At 47.6% G+C, this 24,804-nt stretch overlaps 1 protein-coding gene across 2 annotated transcripts in view; it reads left to right on the top strand.

The window, feature by feature from the left end:
* LOC144773235 (UDP-glucuronic acid decarboxylase 1) overlaps window positions 1-24,804 on the top strand; it is a 174,559-nt gene that overhangs the window by 91,724 nt on the left and 58,031 nt on the right. For both annotated transcript variants that reach the window (XM_078658142.1, XM_078658141.1), the window contains exons 8-9: window positions 9,881-9,940; window positions 17,189-17,310. In XM_078658142.1, coding sequence (XP_078514268.1) covers window positions 9,881-9,940; window positions 17,189-17,310 — 182 coding nt within the window. The remainder of the gene's footprint in view (window positions 1-9,880; window positions 9,941-17,188; window positions 17,311-24,804) is intronic.

Here is a 24,804-nt window from a genome sequence, read left to right as displayed (position 1 = left end):
AGGTCTTCCCTAAGTATAGTGTTTGGGTGACTAAAAAGGTCAGGCCTGCCAAGTCTGCCCATCTCCCCCTTTACGTATTCCAGCCACGGAATCTTTGAGGCATTATCCAAGGACATGCAGTCCCTAAGAATAGTATGGTTTAGTGTAATGTCCTTGTTCAGCCAGATTTTGGTCCAACATATTAGGGGCGCTAGTTGGAGCAAGTCAGTGATATATCCCAACCCTAACTCAGTGTGTATCGATAGGACTGGTGTAGATTGTGGAACACCCAATAAAGACCTAAGAAAGTGATTTTCTACTGTCTGTAGTTTACCACAGTGAGAGTAACCCCACAGTGGGGCTCCATAGGAGGCTATAGATAAGCATTTGGTTTTGTAAACCTTCAATAATGCCTCCATCGGTCGAGACCCAAGACGCTTAGCGAAACTCAAAAGTGCGGAGGTGGATCTAGTGACAGCTAGAGATTTCGCATCCACCTGTGGGGTCCACGAGCCCTTCTCTTCAAATATCACACCCAAGTAGGTAAACACTTGTACCCTCGAAATCCCTCTTCGCAGCAGCTAAAAGATTTCAACTTTTTTGGCCTAGGTCGCTTCCCTACCAGCATGATATGTGATTTTTTGTTATTGACCAAAAGGTCTAACGAAGTCATGAAGTGGCCAAATGCGTCGAGAAGCCTCTGTAACCCCACCCCTGTACGGGCTAAGAGCACCGCATCGTCCGCGTAGAGGAGTACGGGTACTGCGGGTACTGCGGACCCCCCCACGTAGGGGATATCAGGTGTGGACCCCTCCAAGGCTTTATCTAGGGAGTTAATATAAAGTGTAAACTGAAGTGGGGCTAAAATACAGCCCTGCCTCACACCTCTTCTAGAACTAAAAGGTCTGGTGGTACTGCCTTCACGATTAGTTCTAATGGCGGCTGATAAGTCTGCGTGAAGTGCAGCCAAGAAGTCTACCAGAGGGGGATAAATACCAATGCCAGCCAATATGGCCCATAACTTGGCCCTATTGACCAGGTCGAAGGCTGAGGAGAGGTCCATAAAGGCCAGATATAAATGGCCCTCCTTTGCCATAGTGTATTTACTGACCAGCATGTGGAGGTTCAAACACTGCTCTATTGTACCTCGTTTCTCTCTGAAACCATATTGTAGGTCAGAGAGCACCCCCTTCTCCTTAATGATATCGCCTAGTCTGTATAAAATGACTCTGCCAAGAATCTTAACGGCAGAATCGATAAGCGAGATCGGCCTATAACAGGCCGGATCGGATCTGGAGCCCTTCTTAAATATAGGGATAATGGTTGAGGTGGACCAGGTTTTTGGAAATCCCTCATTAACAGTTGAATTAAAAACATTGGTAAGAATTTTGGCCCATAATGGTGACTGGGAGCTGTATAGGTCTGCAGGGACACCGTCTGGTCCCGGGGCCTTATGTTTGGTCATTTCATCGATTGCCCTGATAACCTCAAATTCAGAAAAGGACAGAGGGGATGCTTCAGTCAAAGGCTGTTGAGGACGGAGTGTAGTTGGCCCATCTTCGCTATTATATATTTTACTAAAATGATTCACCCAGGCATCCTCGGGAATCACACAATCCAGAACGGTGTTATTTGAGATGGCAAAGTAAGGGTGATTTAAAATCATCCAGAATTGGGAACTGTCTCTCAGTACACTAACCGTTGTTAAGCTGTCCCAGGCCTCACTTTTTATAGTTTTTTTACGTGTCTCGGTAGCCTGCCTATATTCTTTTCTAAGCCGGCCCACCAACTCCCTATCTCTTGGCTGCTGTTTGAGCCTGAAGGAGAACATTATGTTTTTTAGAGCACTCCCTGTCAAACCATCTAGGGCTAGATGAATCCGCTCGTTTCTTTATGTTCGTCAGGTCAAGGCTAATTTGTGTACATATAGAGGTGAAAGAACTAATGATGGCGGTGCCTTCAGATGTGCTGTCCATGCAAATTGTGATGTCAGCTTGTCTGTTCTGTAGAAGGTTGTTCATAAAGCTATCCGGGACGACCTTTGCCCAATTTAATCTGCGGCCCTGCTCCCTAGGGACAAGGGTATCACCACGGTTCCCCAGACGCTCAACCTGGGTGACAATGTTGCTACCCATGTCCAGGGTCAAGACTACAGGATTATGGTCACTGAAAGGGGAAGTACACAATTCATAGGATACCACCATATCGATTAGCCCGGGAGTAATGAAAATGTAATCGATAATCGTACTGGCATCCCTGCCTACAAAAGTCGGTGCCCTCTCATCTCCCCATGACCCTTCAGCCTCGTATAAATTTAGTTTTGCGAGTAGATCTTCCAAGTCCGCCCCCTGTGCAGTGTGCTCAAAGTGAGTACTGACAGCTCCTGGGGGGCCCAGTACCTCTTTGTCCAAACAACCCCAGCCACATGGGTGGACGTTAAAATCTCCCATTAACAGGATATCGAATGAAGCATGTTGCTTTGACTTATATGAAGATAAAAACAGAAATAGGGACTTCAAGTGTGAACAGTTTCTATCCCTTGTAGGGGCATTGTAATGGTTAACTATCAGAGTTAGGGGAGAATTTGGCCTGGCCCACTCTATGCATAAGATGTTATCAGAGGTACAATCAATCTTACTAGTGACACCCGCCAATTTTAAAGAGAAAAGTATGTGCAGCCCTCCTTTGTGCCTGCCACCCTCCCCGGGGGTTGCCTTGACTGAAAAACTCCGAAACCCGTCCAAGAAAAAGTTATCACTGGCATCCCATGTTTCCTGGAAGCCCAAAATCTCGTATTGGGACATAAAGTTTAACCATCTAGCGTCTGTGGCTTTCTTACCTAGCCCTGCGATGTTCCAGCTTACCACTGGTATGTCGCGATACCTATGTGCAGGGCTGACCTCCGTGATAGAGGGCACGGTGGATGGTTGTCAATCATTGGAATCTAGGGGAGAGTCAGTAGAAAGGGGAGAGAACCTATTACTGAGTAAGATTCCTGTCCCCTGACTACCAATATAATGTTCTTGGGTGGGTGGAGCTACTACGGGATTTAGTCTCACCCGCAGTAGAGCCTGGTGGGTTTGGTAGGATATATGTGGCTGAGCCCCTATCCCTCCTGCTTTTCCTATCAGGTGTGGGATAGGCGGGTGGGGTGATCTTGGCTGAGGGTGTGTGGGAGGGGGGTAAAAATACCCTAGTGGGAGTGGTCTAATACCAGCACCAACTAGATCAGAACCATCCCAGAGAAGAGTATCTGCCATATTACATCTGTTAAAGTTAACAATTACACAGTCTCCGGGAATGCATTTGACCTTCCTTCCCACTCAATCCACCCTTCGAGCAGCTATAATGTGTTTGCCCACATCCACACTCCCACTACTGAACTGTGAACACCAATTTGAGGTTCTATGTAGCAGCTCGGACTTAGATTCACTCTGGTGTGGTTTAGGGCACGGGATCCCAGTCAAAATAACGACTAAACGGGCAGCATCCGGTGGAAGGTCCACTGCCCGGGTCAGTCTTTTACGAGGATCGTTGGGTTGGTGCCCCTGTGCTATTGGGGTCGCTGCCACACTTGGTGCCCCAACCCCCGCACCATCAGCCTTTTGTGCCCCTCGCAAAGATGCAATCCTATCATCACGTGCTATGACCATAGGGGCACAGTTAGTGCTATGCGATTGCATATGCGAGCTGACTGGCTCATTAGTTGTCATGGAGACCCTCCCTTGTTGCTCAGATGTTAAATTACTTTTAGAGTGCGTCTCACTGTGTGCATTGCGCTCATATAAATATTTATCAATCTTGTCGCATTTACTCATAATGTTATTCACACATGATTTCAGAGTGTCCACAATGTCTTTCGCTATGTTTACCAACAATGGTTCCAACCGCGATTCGAATAAGCCCTCGATCATTACGGCCAGGTTGGCTCGAACATCCTCGGGAATCAGTTTGTCCGCACTGCCTGAGTCACCCTTACGAATTGTCTTGCCTCGTTTGCTTTTAGCTTTAGGTGGTATGTTATTAGCCAGTTCAGGATATACAATTTCACTACTTGGTTGAGGAGGTGAGGTGGTAATCCTGGGTGCGGGAGGAATAGTAGGAGCCCTAACAACATTGGGTTCCAGTGGAATATGAGAAGCAGACTCGGGGACAACTAGGTCGATTAGGTCCCCGGGCTCAAGAGCGGGCTGGCCGAGTCCCAGTTCTTTTTCCGCATTTGCAATTTCGTCATTAAGAGCCCCCACAGCAGATGTCAGGTAAGATATGATAGTCTCTGATTTCCTAGGGACCTTGGCCTTCTTACCTTCTCCACCGTTCACAGTCCGCTTGCGTTTCCCCATTGCGAGGAGCAGGGTATGTGGCCCTGCCCTGCCTCCTCCTACCAACGACTGTCCCGCCCTTGTCCCGGGCTTCTCCCGGCTGCTCCCGCGCGCGACTCGCGGGGCGAGAGGGAGGTCAGCGTTTTTCTATCGCCTCCGGGCGCTCCAGGCGTGTCACGGGCGCGGCGCGCCTGAGGCTGCTGGGGGCTGTAGTTCGGGGAGTCTCCCGGCGCTCCCCGTCTGCCAAGCAAAGTATCGCCGTTCACCTCACGGCACCGCCCGCTGGCGTCCCAGGCAAGTTTTCAGCTCCTGATGTTCTTTACATCTGTCTGGCCCGTCAGACATATGCCCCAGCAATTTCACCCTCCCTGTTGCTATGGTAAGGGTTTTCAGTTTCACCAGTGCCTGACCCTTTTGCCAGACCAGCAGTCCTTTTAGGCTTTTTGTGGCGAGACCGCGGCTCACAATGACCATGTCCATGGGAATAAGGGACAGCGTGCAGCTCAGTCCCTGACCCCTCAAACATCCACTGCTGCGAAATCATTTTATTGTGCCCTTGCTGACACACAGCCATCCTGTCGGAGGCAGGATCCGATATTTCCTCCAAGGGTGGCAAGCTATTACTTCAGACTAGTAGGTCCTGCAAATGGTACATGGGGACTTCGCCATTCCATTTCTCCCTGCCCCCCTGCACCTTCCACCACCTTCAGGGTGGCTGACAGGAATCACATGTCAGTCTTGCACCACAAAGTAACAGCGCCTTTCGGCCAAAGGGGCCATAGAGAGGGTCTCGGCCTCGCAAATAGGAATTGGGTGTTACACTTGTTACTTCCTTGTTCCAAAGGAGGACAGAGGCCCTCATCCTATTTTAGATCTTGGCTATCTCAACGTCTTCCTGCATAAGGACAAATGAAAGATTTTCATGCTCTGCCCAGACTCCGGAGACTGAATAGTCACGTTGAACCTGCAGGACCTTTATTTCCATGTCCTTGCCTTGCAGACCCACAGGCGCAAACTCCTGATCATTGTGTGCCAGGAGCCTTTTCACTTCGCAGTCCTCCTTTTTGTCCTCACCAGTGCCAGTTGAGTGTTTATGAAAATGTTCAATGACCCCTTACAGACCAAGTTGTCGGGTGTTTCGCTTTTTGTGCTGTCGTTAGCTCAGCGTGGAGTTGCTGTGGGCACTGTTAAATATTATTTTTCGTCCCTGTTGGCTTTTTTTGCGTTTACTCGTTCAACTGTCCTTGTTGTGTTTTCTTGAAGGTCTGATTCATATTTTCCCACCCAAGCCCCTGATGATGTCGCAGTTGGACCTTAATTTGCCTCTTGCTTTGTTTATGAGTTGAGTTGAGGGAGAATTTGTATAGCGCTACTATGCCCAAGGGCGTCAAGGCGCTAAAGATGGAATGAAAGGCTGTATGGTGGAGAGGCGGGGGGGAAAAGGTCAGTGGTAGGCCTCCCTGAAGAACCAGGTCTTCAGAGCCTTTCGGAAAAGGGGGTGGGAGGTGAGTTCCTTAATCTCAGCCGGAAGAGTGTTCCAGATTTTAGGCGCGCAGGAGCTGAAAGCTCGGTCGCCCCATCTGGCTTTGCTGGTTTTAGGAACAGACAAAAGATGTTTGTTAGCTGAACGAAGTGCCCTGCCGGGGGCATACGGGGTCACCAGGGGTTTGATGTCTTCAGAGCCGAGCCCGTGCAAGGCACGATGGGTGAGACATAGAACCTTGAACTCTATTCTGGCCTGAATAGGAAGCCAATGAAGGTCCTTCCTAATAAAGGTGGCTGAGGCGAGTTTCGGGGCATCATTAACAAACCGAGCTGCTGCGTTTTGAACTGTTTGCAGACTCTGTATCTGGGATTTGTTAATTCCCAGGTACAACGAGTTACAGTAATCTAGCCTTGAGGAGATTAGGGCCGTCGTAACCAATTTACGGGCATTGGTGGAAAGATAATGTACTAATCTCCTCAGGGTTCTAAGGACACCACAGCAGGTAGAGGTCGTTCTGCTGACTTGTTTTTGGAAGGAGAGTTTAGTATCAAAGATAACGCCTAGGTTCCGAGCAGACTGAGAGGGCGATGGACAGGCTCCATGGGAGGGAGGCCACCAGTTCATTGACCAGATCTCCTCCTTGCCTCCGAAGATCAGCACCTCCGTTTTTTCCCCATTCAATTTAAGGGAATTCCTCACCATCCAGTTTGCAACCGCTTCCATGCAATTCTTAAAGTTTCCGGCTGTAATATGGACGGATTGAGAAAGAGAGACCATGTTCTGAGTGTCATCAGCATAGGAGAGAACTTCCAGCCCAAAAGATCTAACAAGCCTGGCTAGGGGTGTAACGTAAATGTTAAAGAGCGTGGGGCTCAGGGACGAACCCTGAGGCACCCCGCATTGCACAGGTTTAGCTGGGGAAAGAAAGTCCCCCAGCTTGACCCTCTGTGCACGGCCGTCCAGGAAAGATTTTAAGAGACTAAGTGCAGGTCCATCCACTCCTATCTCCTTGAGCCGTTCGTCTAAGATGGAGGGGGATAGGGTGTCGAAAGCGGCAGTAAGGTCGAGCAGGACCAGAAGAGTAGTCTGGCCACTGTCGACCTTAGCACGGATGTTATTGGTGACAACTGTCAGGGCAGACTCGGTGCTGTGAGACCTGCGAAAGCCGTGCTGAGAGGGATCAAGAAGGCTGGAGTTCTCCAAGAAGGCACTCGGATGGTGATTTAAGTGGGCCTCTAGCATTTTTGCGGGTGCTGGGAGTAATGAGATAGGCCGAAATTTTTTAAGGATCCTAGGGTCGAGCGAGGCCTTTTTAAGAAGGGGCTTAACTATAGTCATTTTCCAGAGGGTCGGGAAAGCACCTTGGTGGATGGCCAGATTAATGACTTCCAGGAACACGGGAAGTAGAACATCTCTGCACTCTTTGAAGACCTTCAGAGGGCAGGGATCAAGGGGAGAACCTGATTTAAGCCTATCCAAATACACATTGAGTTGCTCTAACGTGATCAGGGGGAAAGTAAGAGAGCTACCCTGTGGTGACTCTGTAGGGTCTTCTGTGGCAGGATAAGGTGGTGGGACAGGGGGGGATCCTAGTTCTTGGTTGTGAGCTTCTAAGCTGGAGTGGATGTCAGCTATCTTTGTGTGGAAAAAGGTGGATATCTTGTCACAAAGCTCCTGGGATTCTGTTACCGGATTAGGGGCTTGTAGGACTGATAAAGAGTCAACAATTTTGAACAGTTCCCTGGAGGAGGTGAGGGAGGCAGTCAATTTAGAAAAATTTAATTTCTTTTCTGCGAGCACAGCAGTTTTATACTCTTTGAGTAAGAGTTTGTGTTTGGTCTTCTCATCTGGATCTAGATTGACTCTCCAGAGCCTCTCTTGTCTCCTACATCCCTGCCTCAGTGATCTAAGAGTATCAGAGTACCAAGGGGCCGAGGGACGCTTCCTAGCGGAATAAGTCTGTTTAACCGGAGCCAGTTTATCCACCGCTTTTAGAATAACATTATGCAGATCAGAAGCTGCGGAGTCCATATCATTTGTAGATAAATGGGGTTGGGTGGGCAAAAGAGGAGCTAATAGATGACTATTTAACGCTCTGAAGTTTCTTTTAAATTCCCACCTACAGGAATTTGCTAAGGGGATTGGATGGCTGGGAAGTGTAAAATCCAGAGGGATGGCCGTGTGGTCTGACCAAGACCGAGGAAGGGGGATCCCGGACTCTACCCTGGGGTCATTAGTGAAGACCCCGTCCAGGGTGTGACCGGCTGAGTGTGTAGGGCCCTCTACTATCTGGTTTAGACCAAAGGAGGCCAAAGAGTCCATCAGGGAGGCAGTATCTGTGGAGTCCTCTATATCTAAATGGAAGTTAAAATCTCCAAGAATGGTAACATTTGGTCTGTCAATATAGGATTCAAGCAGCTTGAGAAGCTTCTGAACGAAGGGAGGCTGGGGCCAGGAGGCCTGTAAATCAAGATCCCCGTAAAGGAGATTGAGGGGGAGGGGTTGAGCACAAAATAAAGAGCCTGAAAGGAGTCAAATGGCTAGGAAAGGTGCTCAGTTCTGCATCTTATAGAGGATCTATGTAGAATGCCCAGCCCTCCACCGATTCGCCCAACTCTGTCCATTCTGGACAGCGAATAACCCTCCGGGATAGCATCCAGGAGTTCAGGTCCAGAGTGATCTGCTGCCCAGGTCTCCGTAATGAAGACCCAGGGAGGTTTCTTGTTGGAAGTAAAGTCCCTGAAGGCGAAATTGTTTTTAATTAGGGATCTAGTGTTCATAAGGAACCCAGTCTCTTTACTAGGCTGGGAGAGCTTATGCCTTCCCCGTCTCGAGTGTCTACTTCGGGGGACATGGAGGCGGGGACTAGCCTTCTTTCCCGTGCATGAGCACTTAAGGGCCTCTGGAAAGCCCTCAGGAGGGACCATGTGATGACAAGGTATCGCTGAGGGTTTAAAGGACAGCAGGGTGTGTACTGAATAAGTGCATCTACCGGGGATGGGAGGATCAAGTTGGGCAGCTTGGCTGGCCTCCTGCGCTTCCTCAGCGCTGACGGGCGCAGACGGGCAGGACTCTGGCACGACTCCGGCACAGGTCCGGCGCGTCCGCTGGTCGCGTCCGCTGCGCGGAGGCATGCCCGCCCCCTTATGTACGCGACTAGATCGAGTCACAGCACTCCAGCACACCCAATATGTCTGCCGTGAAAATCCTGGCCGGGACCACCTCGACAGCGGCTTATGTGTGCCCCACTTGAGCCGATGGACAGGTGCTTTTTGCATCTGCTGACTGTCAAGACCGCCTTATACACGACAATAATTTCTGCTCGTCCTGTGAGTAATTTGCAGCCCCTGTCCATTCACCCACTGTACACCACCTTTTACCAGACAACCTGGTGTTGTGGACTAGGACGGTATTCTTGCATTCGGTGCTGACGCCTTTTCATGTCTGACAATCAATCACCTTCAGATCTGAAAGGAGCCTTGAGTTTCTACATTGATTGTACTAAAGACCATTCGTGATGATTATCTCTTTGTAAATACTTATAATGTAACGTAACTATATTTTGGATACCTACATTTTCTCCAACTTGTTTTGCCATTTTTAATTTTTGCAAACCCTGCAGACAGTATAAAATACATACTTGCACTTATTACAGTATTATACGTCATTACATGCACTTTCTGACTCCTTCAAAGCGTTGTTGCATGCAATAACATATTTCTTTAATACAGCTGGTGAATTTTCACCCGTCAAAGGAGACTTATTTCTTAAGATGTTGTAACAGGACTTTGGCCCTCTTGAAAGGTAGTTTGTCATTCCCCACAGAAATGTAATTCTTAGCTTATTGTGGGACATCTTGTCCTCCTACAAGATGTTCTTAAGATAATTATTTGTAGTGTGTGATTGACAGCATGTAAGCCTGCCAACTGCATCAGTGTTTTACAATTAACACACGTTATTAACTTTGACTGGCTGTGTTTTATCTGATTGCCAAAGTCACAATATTTACAGACTCATTTTTAAGTTTTGTAGCTGATATTGTACAAAGTATATTTTGTGTTTATGCAAATTACCGGTGTTCTCCTTCTTGTAGGATTAGCAAAGCGTGTTGGGGCCAGGCTTCTTCTAGCCTCCACATCTGAGGTATATGGGGGTAAGTTATCTGCTTTGCTGAATGACTTTCCTTATTTTATTTGAACTCTGTTGTTCCTGCCTTCAGTCACCATATTAATTTTGTATTTTTTTTTTTTACCTGCTTTCTTTTTCAAGAGGTCGGTGGTTAACCCCTAATGTTAGTATGATCGGATGATTAGTGGTCTCTTCTGTAGAGCTTACTCTCGTATTCTGCATCTCTCTTGCCTACTGTTTAACTCTGCTACCACTTGAATTCCGGATTGAATTTTTTTATTTCCCAAAGCAATCTGAGACATTAGGTACACATTCTAAAATCTCAATGGCATTCCTTCCTTGAGGAAAGAGTTCCTTTTTCTGATGGTAGAGTGTGGTATCCTCAGCCCTAGTGAGAACCTTACCCTCTTTCCCACCCCCTGTTAAGCTGACACTTGGTTGACCCCACTGTGACATCATGTAGAATGTCACAGCGGTGAACGTTCCGAGCGGAGCGCCCTGTGAGAGAGTCGATCCTACTGCGGCGAGCTGTGGCTGGGGTCTTCTTCCTGGAAACCTTTATCTTAATAAAAAGATTCTTGCCTGCGCCAACCTGATCTCCTGAGTCCTGATTAAGATCTGATTCCACACTGGCAACGAGAACGAGACAGGAAGTGGAACAAAGACCCCAACACTCTGTATTGTTAAAAGAAACCACAGTCCTCACACTGCGAGCAGAAGGAAACGTGAGAAAAAGAAACTTCATCGCGGGTGAGAGTGCTTCAGTTGATTGTAGCGGCACACTTGTCACGGTTTGCTTAAAGAAGAACAAGGGCAGGAATAACCGGGATTTACCTGCCTCTGGTGGAGTGATCGCCTTCACCACGTACGGGACGGAGCAGCCGCAGAAAGATCTGAGTGGCAGCAGTGACAGGAGCGGTGCGAGGAGAGTATTGTGACAGCGAGGAGCACTGAAGGTACGTTGTCGGGGCAGCGCGGAGTGGTACGGCAGAGGAAGAGAGAAACCCATCTAGAGTCTGGTGCTGAGGGAGACCTATGCAGACGGACGTGCGTGGTGAGGAACCATGGGGCTATGAAGTGGAGCGGATTTCTGTGCGCATGTTGATCAGTGGTGGTGTGTGAAGAATCCCCGGACATTCTGTTAGTGGTGACTGGCAGTGCGAGCTGAGGAGGAGCACCATACTGAACGAAGCCGGGCCCGTCCTGTCAGAAGAGTGACGTCAGCGCAGCAGGGAGAGCACGGAGGAGGCACGGGAAAGAAAATACCGACCAGACCAACATAGGGATCCCAGAGACAGTTTGTGTCATTGTAGGGTATGACCTTTGGTTCTGGGCTGATTGGAATACGGGCTGTATTGGGCCAGAGCAAGTGAACCACGTAGAAGCCCTGTGGCTTCTGGGCAATATCGCAGCGTTAGGCATTGGTGTAAGGCCAATTGAGACAGATTTGACGGCCAGGGTCTTCCCGAAAATGCTCGTGTGAACTCTCCTGAAGAAAGGGTACAGGAGGAACACTCAGACAGAGCGTTAGAGTGTCTGCCTTCTCAGGGTATATACTATAGTGCTGCAGCGCCATCTTCTGGGAATAAGAGTTAAGCTTCGTTTGAATACACCTTATACTTGTTTCTGCCACCATCTCTTACCGTGATTGATGTCTCCTCTTTGTTTGGTATTCCTGCTAGGAAGGTGATGATGTTATGACCTAAAAACCTGGTGGGTTTTTTTGTATTTTCCATCCACTAGTAGTTATCCTATACACCACTCTCACCTGGAATTTAGCACAGCCATTCAGAATGTAACCCCTCCTCCATTCTTTTTGCCCATCCCTCAAGTGGAACAAATGGAAGAAAGTGTTCCAAAACTATGCGGTGGTGTGTGGACCAAACTTAGGGCTTGAAAGGAAAGTTGCCCTTTTAATGCATTATCTAGGCGCAGAAGGACAAGAGGTGTTGGAGCATCTTCCAGGTTTGAATGCGAATGATGCGAGGGGATTGAATGAATTTGAGTTAAGCCTGAAAAAACTAGATATACATTACCTACCGAAGATAAGCACCAATATGGAGCGTTATCATTTTGAGAAGAGAGGGCAAAAAGAAGGTGAGACGATAGAGGAGTTTGTCTCTGAACTGCGTAAACTAGCAGCTACCTGCAAGTTTGGGGGAGCCTGTGAAGAGAGAATCCGTGACCAGTTTGTCTTGACATGTAAGATTGAACGCATAAGAGAGGAGCTATGGCTAAAAGACGACCCGCCCCTGGGGGAGGTGCTCATAGTAGCGAAACAAGTGGAACACATGATGCAATGTGTGAATGAAATAAAGCAAGATGGTGGGAGTAAAGTCAAGGTGAATGAAGTGTCAGTGGAAGGTGAGCATATACTCGCAGTCAAGGAACAAAAAAGGAGCAAAAGGAGGCAAGAGGGAGTTGGAGTTTCAAAGGAAACTGTTACCGGTGCGGCAAGCAAGGTCACATGGCGAGTGACAGGGATTGTCCTGCTCTGAAGTCATTATGCAAAAAGTGTGGGAAGAGGGGACATTTCAGACAATGTTGCAGAAGTATTAGCAATTACAAACAACAGGGTAGTGAGAGCTCCACGCATGTTTGCGATGAAATTGTGTTGCAAGTACAGGGAGAGTCAGTTTGCAGTCCCAAGGATGAAATAACTGTGGAAGGGACTGGGATGGAAGCAATGTTTGATTCATGTTCCAACTTCACAATCATATCTGCCGTAGAGTTTGAGAGGGTGTCTAAAAGCAAAATTAGTCTCAAGAAAATGGATGTAAGACCAGGAGGGTACGGGGGGCAGCCAATAGGCATGAAAGGGTACCTTTGGGGTACAGTTGGCTACAAAGAGAGGGTAACGGCTACCAAGATCTACGTGTCTAGAAAGGGTGATAACATTCTGGGGTGGCAAGCACAAAAGGAACTAGGCATATATCTTAATTCCAGCAAGGATCCCCAGATACTAATATAGGAAGTGGGAAGAGCAATAGTGGGAATAGAGGAAGAGTTCAAAGAGGTCTTTGCTGAGGACCTGAGTTGTCTCAGAAACTATTCCCATAGAATAAAGCTCAAGGAGAATGCCAAGCCCGTTGCAGCCAAGGTCAGAAACCTCCCCATTGCCATACAGGAAGCGGTGAAGGAAGAGTTGGAGAAACTATGCAGATTAAAGGTGATAGAACCACCTGAAGCCACAGAGTGCCTGGCACCAATAGTCGCAGCCAAGAAGACGGATGGGGCTGTTCGGCTATGCATTGATCTTAGGGCGCTGAGCAAAGAAGTCATCGTGGACAAGTTCCCACTTCCAAACATCTCGCAAATGATGTGCACGCTGGAAGGAGCAAAGATATTTACCACACTAGACCTGTCCTCTGCCTATCACCAGGTTAGACTCCACCCTGACTAGCTAGAACTCACGGCGTTTATCACGCCCATGTGGGCGTTCAGATTTAAGCTTTTGGCGTTCGGGCTGGTCTCTGCTGCGGCAGTGTTCCAAAGGATAATGATTAACTTGCTCAAAGGCATTCCTAGGGTCATGTGCTACCAGGATGACGTGCTGATTTTCGCAGAGAATGAGGAACAACATGGATTCAGGTTGAGAAAAGTACTGAAGAGACAGTAAAGAAAGAGAAATGCAAGATTGGCTGTGCCAAAATAGAATTCCTGGGTCATAAAGTAATGGCAGAGGAAATCCGTCTGTAGACAGAGCTAGAAAACACTATCATCAACCTCTCTCCACCTAAGAACAAAGATGAGATAAAATCATTCATGGGGTGATAGAGTTTTATAGCAAGTTTGTACAAAACTTTGCTAGACGTACATATGCCCTACGCAATCTACTTAAGAAAGGGGTAATGTTCGAATGGAGAGAGGAGTGCCAGAAGTAATTTGAAGACACAAAAAGGGCACTGGCAGAAGTTCCGAGTCTCATCTTTTATACCAAGGAGGCAGACTGTGCTGACCACCGACGCAAGTTCGAAAGGACTGGGAGCAGGCCTCACGCAGATGGGCGAAAAAGATGACCATAGCGTTTGCTTCAAGATCACTCCGCAAGGCTGAGGTAAATTATTCAGTGATCGAGAAGGAAGCACTGGCGGTACATTGGGCCATGAGCAAATTCAGAAGAGCCAGGTCTTGAGGTCCTTCCTGAACTGGAGCAGTGTAGTGCTTTTCCGGAGCTGGAGGGGGAGGTCGTTCCAAATCTTGGCTGCGAGTTAGGATAAGAACTTTCCCCCCGTTCTGGTCTTGAAGATGCCGGGGATGATGGCTAGAGATAGGTCGGCTGATTAGAGGTTTCTCTTGGGTGCGTGGGAAGGAGTGGCGGTTGTTTAGGTAGTCTTGTCCGATGTTGTGAAGGGCCTTGTATTCATAAGTAGCTTGAACGTTCTTTTTCTTTCGATGGGGAGCCAGTGGAGTTTGTGGAGGTGTTGGGTGATGTGGTTGCGACAGGGGATGTCTAGGATCAGTCTGGCTGTGGTGTTCTGGGCGGTCAGTAGCATGTGAAGCAGTTTATTACTGATTCCGGGGTAGAGAGCGATGCTGTGGCGATGCTACTGATCAGGGCATGCGTGACAGTTTTTTCTGGATTCGGATGGGATCCATCTGATTGTTTTTCGGATTTTGCGGAGGGTGTTAAAAGTAGGCAGAGGATACGGTGTTGATCTGGCGGTTCATCCTGAGCGATGAGCCAAGTATGATGCTGAGTTTTCGGGCATGATCCGTCAGGGTGGGTTGGGCTGTGGGGTTCCAAGGGCAGAGGGCCACCAGGTGTCCGATGCAGAGAGGGTGGAGCCAAGGATGTTTTCTCCGAGTTGAGTTTAAGGCACCTCTTCTTCATCAAGGTAGCAACAGCTTTCATCCCTTCTTGGAAGATGTGCCGGGTGAAGTTGGGTTCTTTAGTGAGGGAGAGGAAGACCTGGGTGTTGTCGGTGTAGGAGCCTATGTTGATTGTGTGGTTTCTGACGATTGTTGCGAGGGTGGTCATGTAAATGTTGAAGAGGGTGGGGCTGATGGAGGATCCCTGGAGCAACCCACATCAGGTCTCTGTGGGTTCCGAGAGGTAGAGCGGGAGTCAGACTCTCTGAGTTCTCTCTGTGAGAAATAAGCATATCCAGTATTTAAGGTGTCTTCTGTCGTGAGCAGGGTGTGTTGGGTGGCATCGCTGGGGGGGGGGGGGGAGCTGGAGCGGTGCAGAGGTCTTCGTTGTCGTAGAGCGTCTTAATCTTGAGGTGAAAAAAGGTGCCGAGTCTGTTGTAGAAGTCATGGGAGGGTGGGATGTCTGTTGTTTCGCTGCTGGGTTTGGCAAATTCCTTGATGGAGAAAAGTTCTTTGAAGTTGTGGGCGTTGGTGAGGATTCTGTCTTGGAGCAAGTTTTTCTTTGTGGATTTGATGAGTTGGTGGTGTTCGGTGGTGGCTGTTCTGTAGGCAGTGCGTGTTTTGGGGTTTTTGCTGTTTCTCCATGTCTTTTCGAGTCGTCAGGTTGGCTTGGATTCTTCGAGTGCAGGGGTGGACCAGCTTGCTTTCTTGAGTGGGGCTAGTGTGTCTGCGCAGTTTGTGATCCAGCGGCGGAGGTTTCGTGCCATAATGTTAGCGTGTGGCATCGTTGGAGGTGGAGTGCTAGTGAGAGCAGAGGTGAGCTGTACTTCGGTGACTTTGTTCCAGGTTCTACCGGGGAGGTGGTTGGCGTGCTTGTGCATGGTGGGTTTTCTGAAGGAGAAGTAGATGCAGTGGTGGTCAGTCCAGAGGAGTTCCTTGGTGTGGCTGTAGGAAACGCTGTTTCCTTCTGCGCAGACTGGGTCAAGTGTGTGTGTCCCACTGTGTGCGTAGGGGCGGTGACAAGTTGCTTCAGCCCTATGTTGGCGAGGTTCTCTAAGAGGACGATGGTGTTTGAGTTGTAGTGGTTGTCCAGGTGGAAGTTTACATCTCAGAGTAGGATGTAGTCTGTGGAAGCGAGGGCGTGAGGTGCGATGAGGTCGGCGAGATGGTGTCTGTGAAAGGAGTGTGGTGGCCGGTCGGCCTGCACATGAGGGTTCCATGGAGAGTAGTTTTAGAGTTGGTCTGGAACTGGAAGTGGAGATGCTCCATGAGGGTCGTAGTGTTGTTCGGGCCGGTGGTTGTCATGCGGAGAGAGCTTTTGTGGACAATGGTGATGTTTCCTCTTGGGAGTCGATGAAATGGCAATACTAGAATTATACACAAAACTTTTGAAGTTTATCTGATCATAAGCTGAGTGATTTAAGCATTGGAACAGTTGCTGGCAGACAGTCTCACCTTGTATTCATTCTTAAAAATGATAACCAGATTGTCATTTGCATACATGAAGAAAAGTGAATTGTATGCGTACAGTAGGGCAGCCAGTGACTTCATACATTTATTAAAAATAATTGATGAAAGGGTGGATCTTAGGAGAATTACCTAGTTGAATGATTGTAGTGCAGACTTCTGTGTGTGAGAGATCTATAGTCTAAACGTGACTATGTTGAAAGACTTAATCAGTGCTAAAGTGGTGTGAACGCCATATTGAGTGTTATTCTAGGCTGTTGGTCTCGGATTTGAGGCTAGCTCCCCTTACCCTGTTGGAGCATATCCTTTATGATAGTACAGAGATGTCCAGTGCCTATCATTTTCTCTGGAAGGGGTTTAAACTTAACACTCAAAGACATCCTTCTGCACCACACATTGAATGTAAAGTGTCTCTGACTTTTGTTTAGAACCAGAATTACCAGTCTTGTGGTTTTGAAATGTACAAAACTGTCTCTATCTTGAAAATAGTCTTTTTGATAAACACATTTTTATTGATTTAACAAAGAGAACCAGCCACATTTTTATTGATTTAACAAAGAGCACCAGCCAATCATCCCGACACCATGATAATATAGAAATATAGGCAATGTTCTGAGTAACCCATTTAACAGGGATAGACAAATTCATACGATATACATTTGAACATTCCCGGCGAGACTAAACCATTCCTCCCAACCACTTCCCCCAGACCCTTCGGTATTTCTTGGGACAGCCCATCTTGAATATTGTTAAATGTTTTTTTGTATATTTTAACACTTCCCTCTACCACTTTACTTGAAGGCATTTAAGCAATTCATTTCATTTAAGAACTTCAGACTACTACACTTACAACAACCAAGCCAGATTACATACTTTTTAAAATCAAGCTTGCCTTCTCCTGCTGAGCCATTTCTTAAGTGCACCTACATAAGAATGTTGGCCTTTTAGGCCAAAAACGAATGTCTGATATTTACTGTAGTTTTTGTCTTTTCAGATCCTGAAGTACACCCTCAAAATGAAGATTACTGGGGCCATGTAAACCCCATTGGTCCCCGAGCTTGCTATGACGAAGGCAAAAGAGTTGCTGAAACTATGTGTTATGCCTACATGAAGCAGGTTGGTTAGCATGCTTGAGATTATACTGTCCACACTACTGTCAAAAGCTAAAACACAATAGCGAGTAGGTCACATGAACTGTGATTTATCTAAATGTAGAGGTTGTGAGAAGTTGGCCTGGTATATGCTGTCCACTAATTAAAGTGGGCACCATGCACCAGTCCAAACGACCCTAATGATGTATAAGGTCAAAGATAACCTTTAGCTATCCCAGTGGTAGTTGTGGAGAGCAGCCTTCAGGCTTAATCTTGAAGGAATGTGAAGCAGCTTGTTTTACCAGATGATCACCTTTAGTATTAACTAAATGAAATGAGAACCACACAGTAGTTATAAAAATATGTATTTATTTATATAACACTCACTAGTATCCTCTATACGAGGATACAACACCAGGCACAACATACTTTATCAAAGAAACAGTTTATTTATTTAGAAAATTTTATATAGCATGAACATGACCACCGAGGGTATCCGAGTGCTTTACAGTTTATGAATCAGGAAGGGTCCTAGCAAACAAACAGAATCAACAAAGTGAAAAATTCAGTCTTGTAATGTCTTACATTCTCGTGAGCCAGGCAGCTGGGCCACAAATGAACGTCTGTGACCTCAGAGTTCAATGGAGAAGCCTGACTGACGTTGAAATTTCTTCATCAAGTGCCCTTTGACTTCTTTTTTGGAGAGGGCAGTGGAAGGGTTCATCCTGACTTTGGGGGGGAGGGAGTTCCAGATCCTTGGAGCCATACCTGAGAAGGCTTGATTGTAGGTCTTTTTTTCTTAAATTGTTGTGTGGTCGGGGCTGCCGCGCATTGCTTGCTGCTCAACTAGGTATTGGGCTTAGGTGGGGTTGCGGCCGGGCAGTGCATCGTGCGGGCCTATCCCCATACGTGCTGTGACCTCCCCCACACTCAAAAATGTTGCCCGGGTGGGGGAGGGCGAAACAGCCTGCAGCCGGAGGAAACACCATAAAGGCCCCCAGGGGCTCAGAGCCGCATGATCGAGGAGTGTTCGCCTCAAGGCAGAATTGAAGATCTAGGCTAAAACTGAAATACAGCCTATCGCTTAACAGCTTCATCTCACAGCGGGTTCATCCCTGCCGCGCTCCGCCCCTACCACATACACCTTTCATTGCTCGCTGGCTGTGGTCTTGGTACCCTCTCTTCTGCAGAATGGGGAAAAATGGCCTCAAGCAATCAAAGTTGCCATTTGATAATAAACTGCTTACCCGCCTTACGGAATCAGGTCCAGACTCTGACACAGAGGCGGGCACCAGGGACAGCCGAGGGGGTCAGAGGACCTGCGGGGATCCTGCTTGAGGTCAGAACTAAGCCTCAAGACCATTGACACCAAAGTGGACACTTTGATCTCTAGGCTGGACATAGTCAAAACGCAGGTTGACGCTCATGAAACCAGACGAGACCTCCTAGAAAATCAAGTCTTGGATGCGCACGAGTGCCAGGTGGAATCCAAAGACCAACTTCTCCAGATGGAAAAGGTCCTCCGCGTGATCAAAGCAAAAAATGAGGACTTAGCTCGCTCTAGGCCAAATAATCTCAGTATAACAGGAATTCCTGAGACCGCGATCCCCTAGTTGGAACCCTACATAGAGACTCTACTGTGTGACCTATTCGGCACAGATCTCTCCTCCGTGTTCATAGTAGAACATGCACACCGCATGCTGGGTCCCAGACCCCCCAGTGGGCACCACACCAAGACCTATCATTGCGCGTATACTCCACTATCGGCACCGCAACAACATTTTGTACCTGGTTAAAGAGCGCAGAACTATTGATCATCATTGCAACAATATCTTGTTCTATGCTGACTTCACCCCCACGTTACAAGCGGCCGCCGTGACTTTCGGCCTACCAAACGCATCCTACAACAGGCCGAAATTCCATATGCTTTGCTTCACCAAGCCAAATTAAAAGTGACCTTGATGGACAATCATACATTTTCACATACGCAAAGCCAGCCCTCAAATACGCCAAGCACATCAGCAGCCGTAAAAAGTCGCCCAGGCCCACTCAGAACACTGGAGCAGACACTGGCATGAGTGACTGACTGATAATGTAAAACTAAGCCTAGGCCACTTGCAATACAAAATGCTGGTACATCTACGCCATAAGGCCTGTGCTCAAAATACTATCTCATAACTGCATACCCTACTTTGCCTACTGTACATACAATGCTCGGCCACCCCGCCACTGTGGCTGGGCAGTACGCTGGTGACTATGGCCTCCACAGGAGAACTGCCATTGCTACGTTAGTTTTTGATTTACATTTCAGTTGGAGGGAGGCGGGAGGGATGTAAATCACAACCTAATTGAGGGTTTGGTGGGGGGAGGGGACTAGTTTTGCAGTTGGGGCGGGTTTGGGACAGGAGGGCTCAACACTAGAAAGCGAGCACACAAGGGGTCACCCACTCACCCTGTACATCAAAGAACCTCAACAAAATACCTACCTTGGACATCTACAATTTGAACAAGAGCTAAACATTAAACCCGGGCATACTTGGAACATGTCTGTACACTAGCAGCATTCATGACTTTGGTTACTTTCCTTACTTAGAATATTAGAGGGCTTAATGACCACAGAAAAGCATGCCTCCTCTACTCGTACTTAATCAGACTTGAGATAGACATATGCTTTCTACAAGGAACGCATCTCCAAAACATGTTAGACCCAAACTACATAACAGACACTCGGGTGAGGTGCACTCCCCGGTCTACTCAAATTATGCGCGTGGAGTGGCTCTATTGATACGAACAGGACTAGGATGGACCATCTCCCATACCACAGTCTTCTCTGAGGGCAGATACATTAGCATAAGTGGCACACTGGACAAAAACCCATCACCCTGGCGGCAATTTACAGGCCAAATACAGATGACTCTAACTTCTTTGACATGGTCTGGTCCAATATTTCCCTGATGGAATGTGACACTCTAATATGGGGGAGGCTTTAATGCCATCCTGAATAACACACCGGATCGTTCTGGCACCGCCCGGAGTCTTCATCCCAGGGCATGTCATAAACTACTATCCATAATCCAGGAACGGGGGCTCATAGACATCTGGCGCAAATGGTATCCAGAAACCGCTGAAGGCACTGGAATTTCATCGTACCATAATGCCTGGTCTAGATTGGACTTTTGGCTGACAACGGGAGACCTGGCGGCTTGGGGCACTGATACCCAACACCTAGCACGCACTCTATCCGACCACTCACCTGCCCTTCTCAATTGAACAATACCCCAGACATCTCTGGGGTATTGTTCAATTGAGACAATGGACACAGGACACTGTATGTCGGGAGGAGGTTTGCACCAAGATACTACAATATTTCACACTCAATGAGGGATCTGTATCTTCCCCGTCGAAGCTCTGGGAGGCCTTCAAGGTCATAATCTGAGGAACATGCATAGCCAAACAGCCGAGGATACTGAAATCAATGAGGCACACCCTGGAACGAATAGAACAAGACATCCGCGACACAGAACTCGTATACCATCGCAGCAATGACCCTAAACATCTAGCTACCATGAGGGTGAAAATTACAGAGTATGGGGAAGAGGCACACCGAAAAACTTGCTTTCCTGGTAAACATGCATGGGCCAGACGTTATGGAGAGGGAGACTGCACCGGCAGAACCTTAGCTTCAATACTCAAATGCCCGCGGACATCATCCTATATATTTAAGCTGTTAGACGATAACTCCAGTCCTATTAGAGGACAACGTGACACTCTTGACCTCCTAGCAAAATTCTATGCTACACTTTACACCTCTACAGGCAGTGGTTCAAACTCAGAGCTGCGCGAATACTTCAAGTCGATCGAACTAGTTTGGCTAGAAGATGCATACTGCGCATATCTATAGCCTTTCACATCCGATGACCTGAACCAGGCCATTCAAAGCATGCCAGGAGACAAAGCTCCTGGACTAGATGGGCTGACAGTTTCCTTCTATAAAGCGTATGCAGTCATACTCGCACCCCACCTCCACACAATATTTCAGTAATCATTAGACAAGGGGGTTCTACCCCCATCTATGCGTGAACCAGTGATAATTTCACTTCTAAAACCAGACAAACCCGCCAATCAGTGCGACTCTTACTGCCCACTGTCTCTCCTAAACATCGACACCAAAATACTCACTAAGCTCCTCGCTAACAGGCTTCAACCTCTCCTTCAACATATCGTTAGGCCAAATCAGTCCGGGTTCATCACTGGGTGCTCCAGGATGCATAATTTGGGCACCTTCTTCTCTACATTGCATCACCTAGATCCTCACCTACCGGCACTCGCTGCCTTTCTGGATGCCACGAGAGAATTTGACTCACTTGAATGGGCATACTTATTCACCATACTATCCAGAATGGGCTTTAGCATGCAATTCATTACATTAATAGGTGTACTTTACACAAACCCCACAGCCAGGCTGAAAGCCATCGACATATCTGCCCCTTTTGCGGTCTCACGCGGTACCAGGCAGGGATGTCTCCTCCCCTCCTTTTCACGGTAGCTATGGAACTACTTTTAGTCTCAAAGTATGCGAGTGACGTAACCCTTTATGTAAGCAAACCTGAAGAAAACCTAAACCCTGTACTGAGGGATATCGCACTCTTTGGCGGTCTGTCAGGAATAAATATAAATTGGTCCAAATCTGAATTGGACATCCCCATAGCATGCACCCAAGGCCCGATCAAATACCTGGGGATCTGGCTAAGCCGAGACACGCAGGAACTTTGGAGCATGAACTATGGGCGCACTATGAACTGGCTCGAGAAAAGGTGTTGCTGTGGTACCAGTTTCCCCTATCCCTGGCAGGCAGAACCGCGATATCAAAAATGGTGGTTCTGCCAACATTTCTTTACCCTTTTCTAAACCTACCCCTACCACTAAACTGTGCATTCTTCAAGAATCTCCCCAAAGGTTGGCCCTTTTCTGGGAGGGTAAACAACCTCACATATCCTGGGAGCTTCTCACATTGCCATTCAAACAGGGAGGACTTGGCGCCCCTAACCTCACCTAATACGCATTGTGCTCACAGGCCCAATTCCTGCACTATTGGGTACACCTGACACCATTCCAGCCAAACGTTGCAGTGGAAAAAGACATAGCCGCTCCCACCCCACTTCACGTCGCTATATATCAAACCTACAGGCATCCTAGAGGCGAAGTCAACACTGTGGAAACTGAGGAGGGCATAGGAGGGTCTGCGCAGACGTGCAGACATCCAGTCTCTTTACGATCCAGCTATCCCACTAGCACACCACCCTCTTTTCACTTCTCTACATGACAGTGGAGCCAGAGTGCACAGTCGAGACCCCCCCCATCCTTATCGGATCTGCTCACATACAACCAAATCACAGCAACATGCTGGCAGATACACGCTTCTTTCCCTGACGTGCCGCCCATCCTGTCATCACTCAAGCATTTTCTGACTAATCCCTATTCTCTAAGGACCAGATGTATCAAAGGGTTTTGCCCATTCTGTGTCTATGGGGAAATGTGTTGATACATATGGCCCTAAAACCCATAACCTGCTTGTACAATACTACCCCACGCACTGCCCCGGCGACCACGGTAAAGGCACAGGCTGCCTGGTGCACTGAATTAGAACAGCCCCTCACTGATTAGCAGTGGAATTACCGCTGTTCTCAACTTGAGCTCTTATCCCCAAACTAGAAGTTACGCCTAATCCATTTTAAATTTCTTCATAGATTATATCGCACCCCCATACAGATGCTCAAAATGGGTCTTGGGTCTGACAAACTACTGGAAATGCACGAACACTCAAACATCATTCCTGCATCCAACATGATTCGACCCCCCTCCACCCCCCCAAAAAATCTCCCCATCGCGAAGTTCTGGCACAGGGTTTATGAGATAATACATCAAAGTACAGGGTTGAGCCTGGGGTGCACACCGTTAGTGGCATTACTGAGACACGTTAAAGACAGCCCCTCCGACACACGCCGTCTATCTGCCATGATGCTCTTGCTAGCTATACGCAGAATAGCCATGCACTGGGATGCCATCACGGCCCCCTCAATAGACTCCTGGTTACAGGACATCACTTACTGCCAAGAACAGCTAACAGTGTATGGGAGCTGATGCCTCTAGCGTCCAGACCCAAGGACATATGGGCCCCGTTCACACGAGACAAATGCCCAGAGCATAGCTGCACACGGCACTCTGGTTGCACCCTCAAGCTGAACACATCTAAGCAAAAGGCAGTGGTAACTACCTGATCAGACCAGCTGCCGTCCTTAGCTTGCTCACTCGAACAATAGCCGTGCATACAGCTGGAATGCCCAATCAAGCGATCTTGATATATGATGATTACGATGTGCTCCCTAATTCACCACAGTATAGTCTTTGCTTTTAGTGGACAACAGGTTGCAGATTACTTTGCAGTATGGCTTAACCCCTGCCCTAGCCCCCAAGGTTAATGGCTGAATGTATTGTTCATAATGAGCCAGGTTTTTTACTTCAACAGTTAATAACAAAATGTATGGCCAACATTGTGTATTTTTCTGATGGAAAATTTCAATAAATAAAAATATAAAAAGACCACCTGAGCTAGATTCACTTGGTTCTGGAACTAGGATGCAGTTTTCGGCCTTTTATCGAGTTCCTCTGATGGAACTTCCTCGGTGTGAACTGGTGATTTCCGCGACCCCCTTGTGAATCCCCTCTTAATACTCTTGGCCTTGCTTTGCACTTTGAGGCTTCTTGGAGAGGATTCTGCTGGAGGTTCCATTAATGTCCCAGTACAAGACTTTTTTTCTCCAAAGTGGATTTTGTGTCTTCCACTGTACGCATGGGCTTGTGTGCCCGATTGTGCTTGAGTTGTGTATCTGGTATTATATTGGTGGTGTTCTGTGTTTTTCAAGCACATATAGACTGCCTTCTGAAGCCTCCAATAGATCCCTTAGTTTGTGCTTCACTCTGGGGTTATCCCATGGTAACTTTCTGGCCAAAGCACTGTCCTATGGTGAGCATTTTACTACGTCTCGCTCAGTGTAACAGCCAGGGTAGGGACAGGAGCTAGTAGGGAGTGTGATTCTGCTGCTATGATGCCAAACAAGGTCCCAACCCTTTTTTTGTTCTCTACTAGACTTCAGTGACGCTCTTTTGTTTAACCCTTTTGTGACTTAGCTCCTCTGAGCTACAGTTCCTCCTGGACTTCTCTTATTGGGTTCTGTCAGAGCTACCTTTTGCGGCCTTACACTGGGGCCAATCTGAGGCACCGTAGCTGAATTTCTTTTCCTTTTTGTTTTTTTATGGAACTTTATAATGATTTTCTACCAAAGTACTTTGCTCGACTCAATGAGACAGCACAGTTTAATGCAAAATTATTAAAAGTGATGTATTCAGGAAACCAACAAGGGCATTTGATTGCAAACCATGAGTTCATAGCGGAAAGAAAAATGGAATTGTCAGTAATAAAGAACTATGTGGTAGTCCTAGTGAGCAGTGGCAGTTGAAC

This window comes from Lissotriton helveticus, chromosome 8, assembly GCF_964261635.1.
Source record: "Lissotriton helveticus chromosome 8, aLisHel1.1, whole genome shotgun sequence".
Classification (NCBI taxonomy): Eukaryota; Metazoa; Chordata; class Amphibia; order Caudata; family Salamandridae; genus Lissotriton; species Lissotriton helveticus.
The sequence above is the reverse complement of the archived record's forward strand: the minus strand, read 5'-3'. Positions and strand labels throughout refer to the sequence as shown.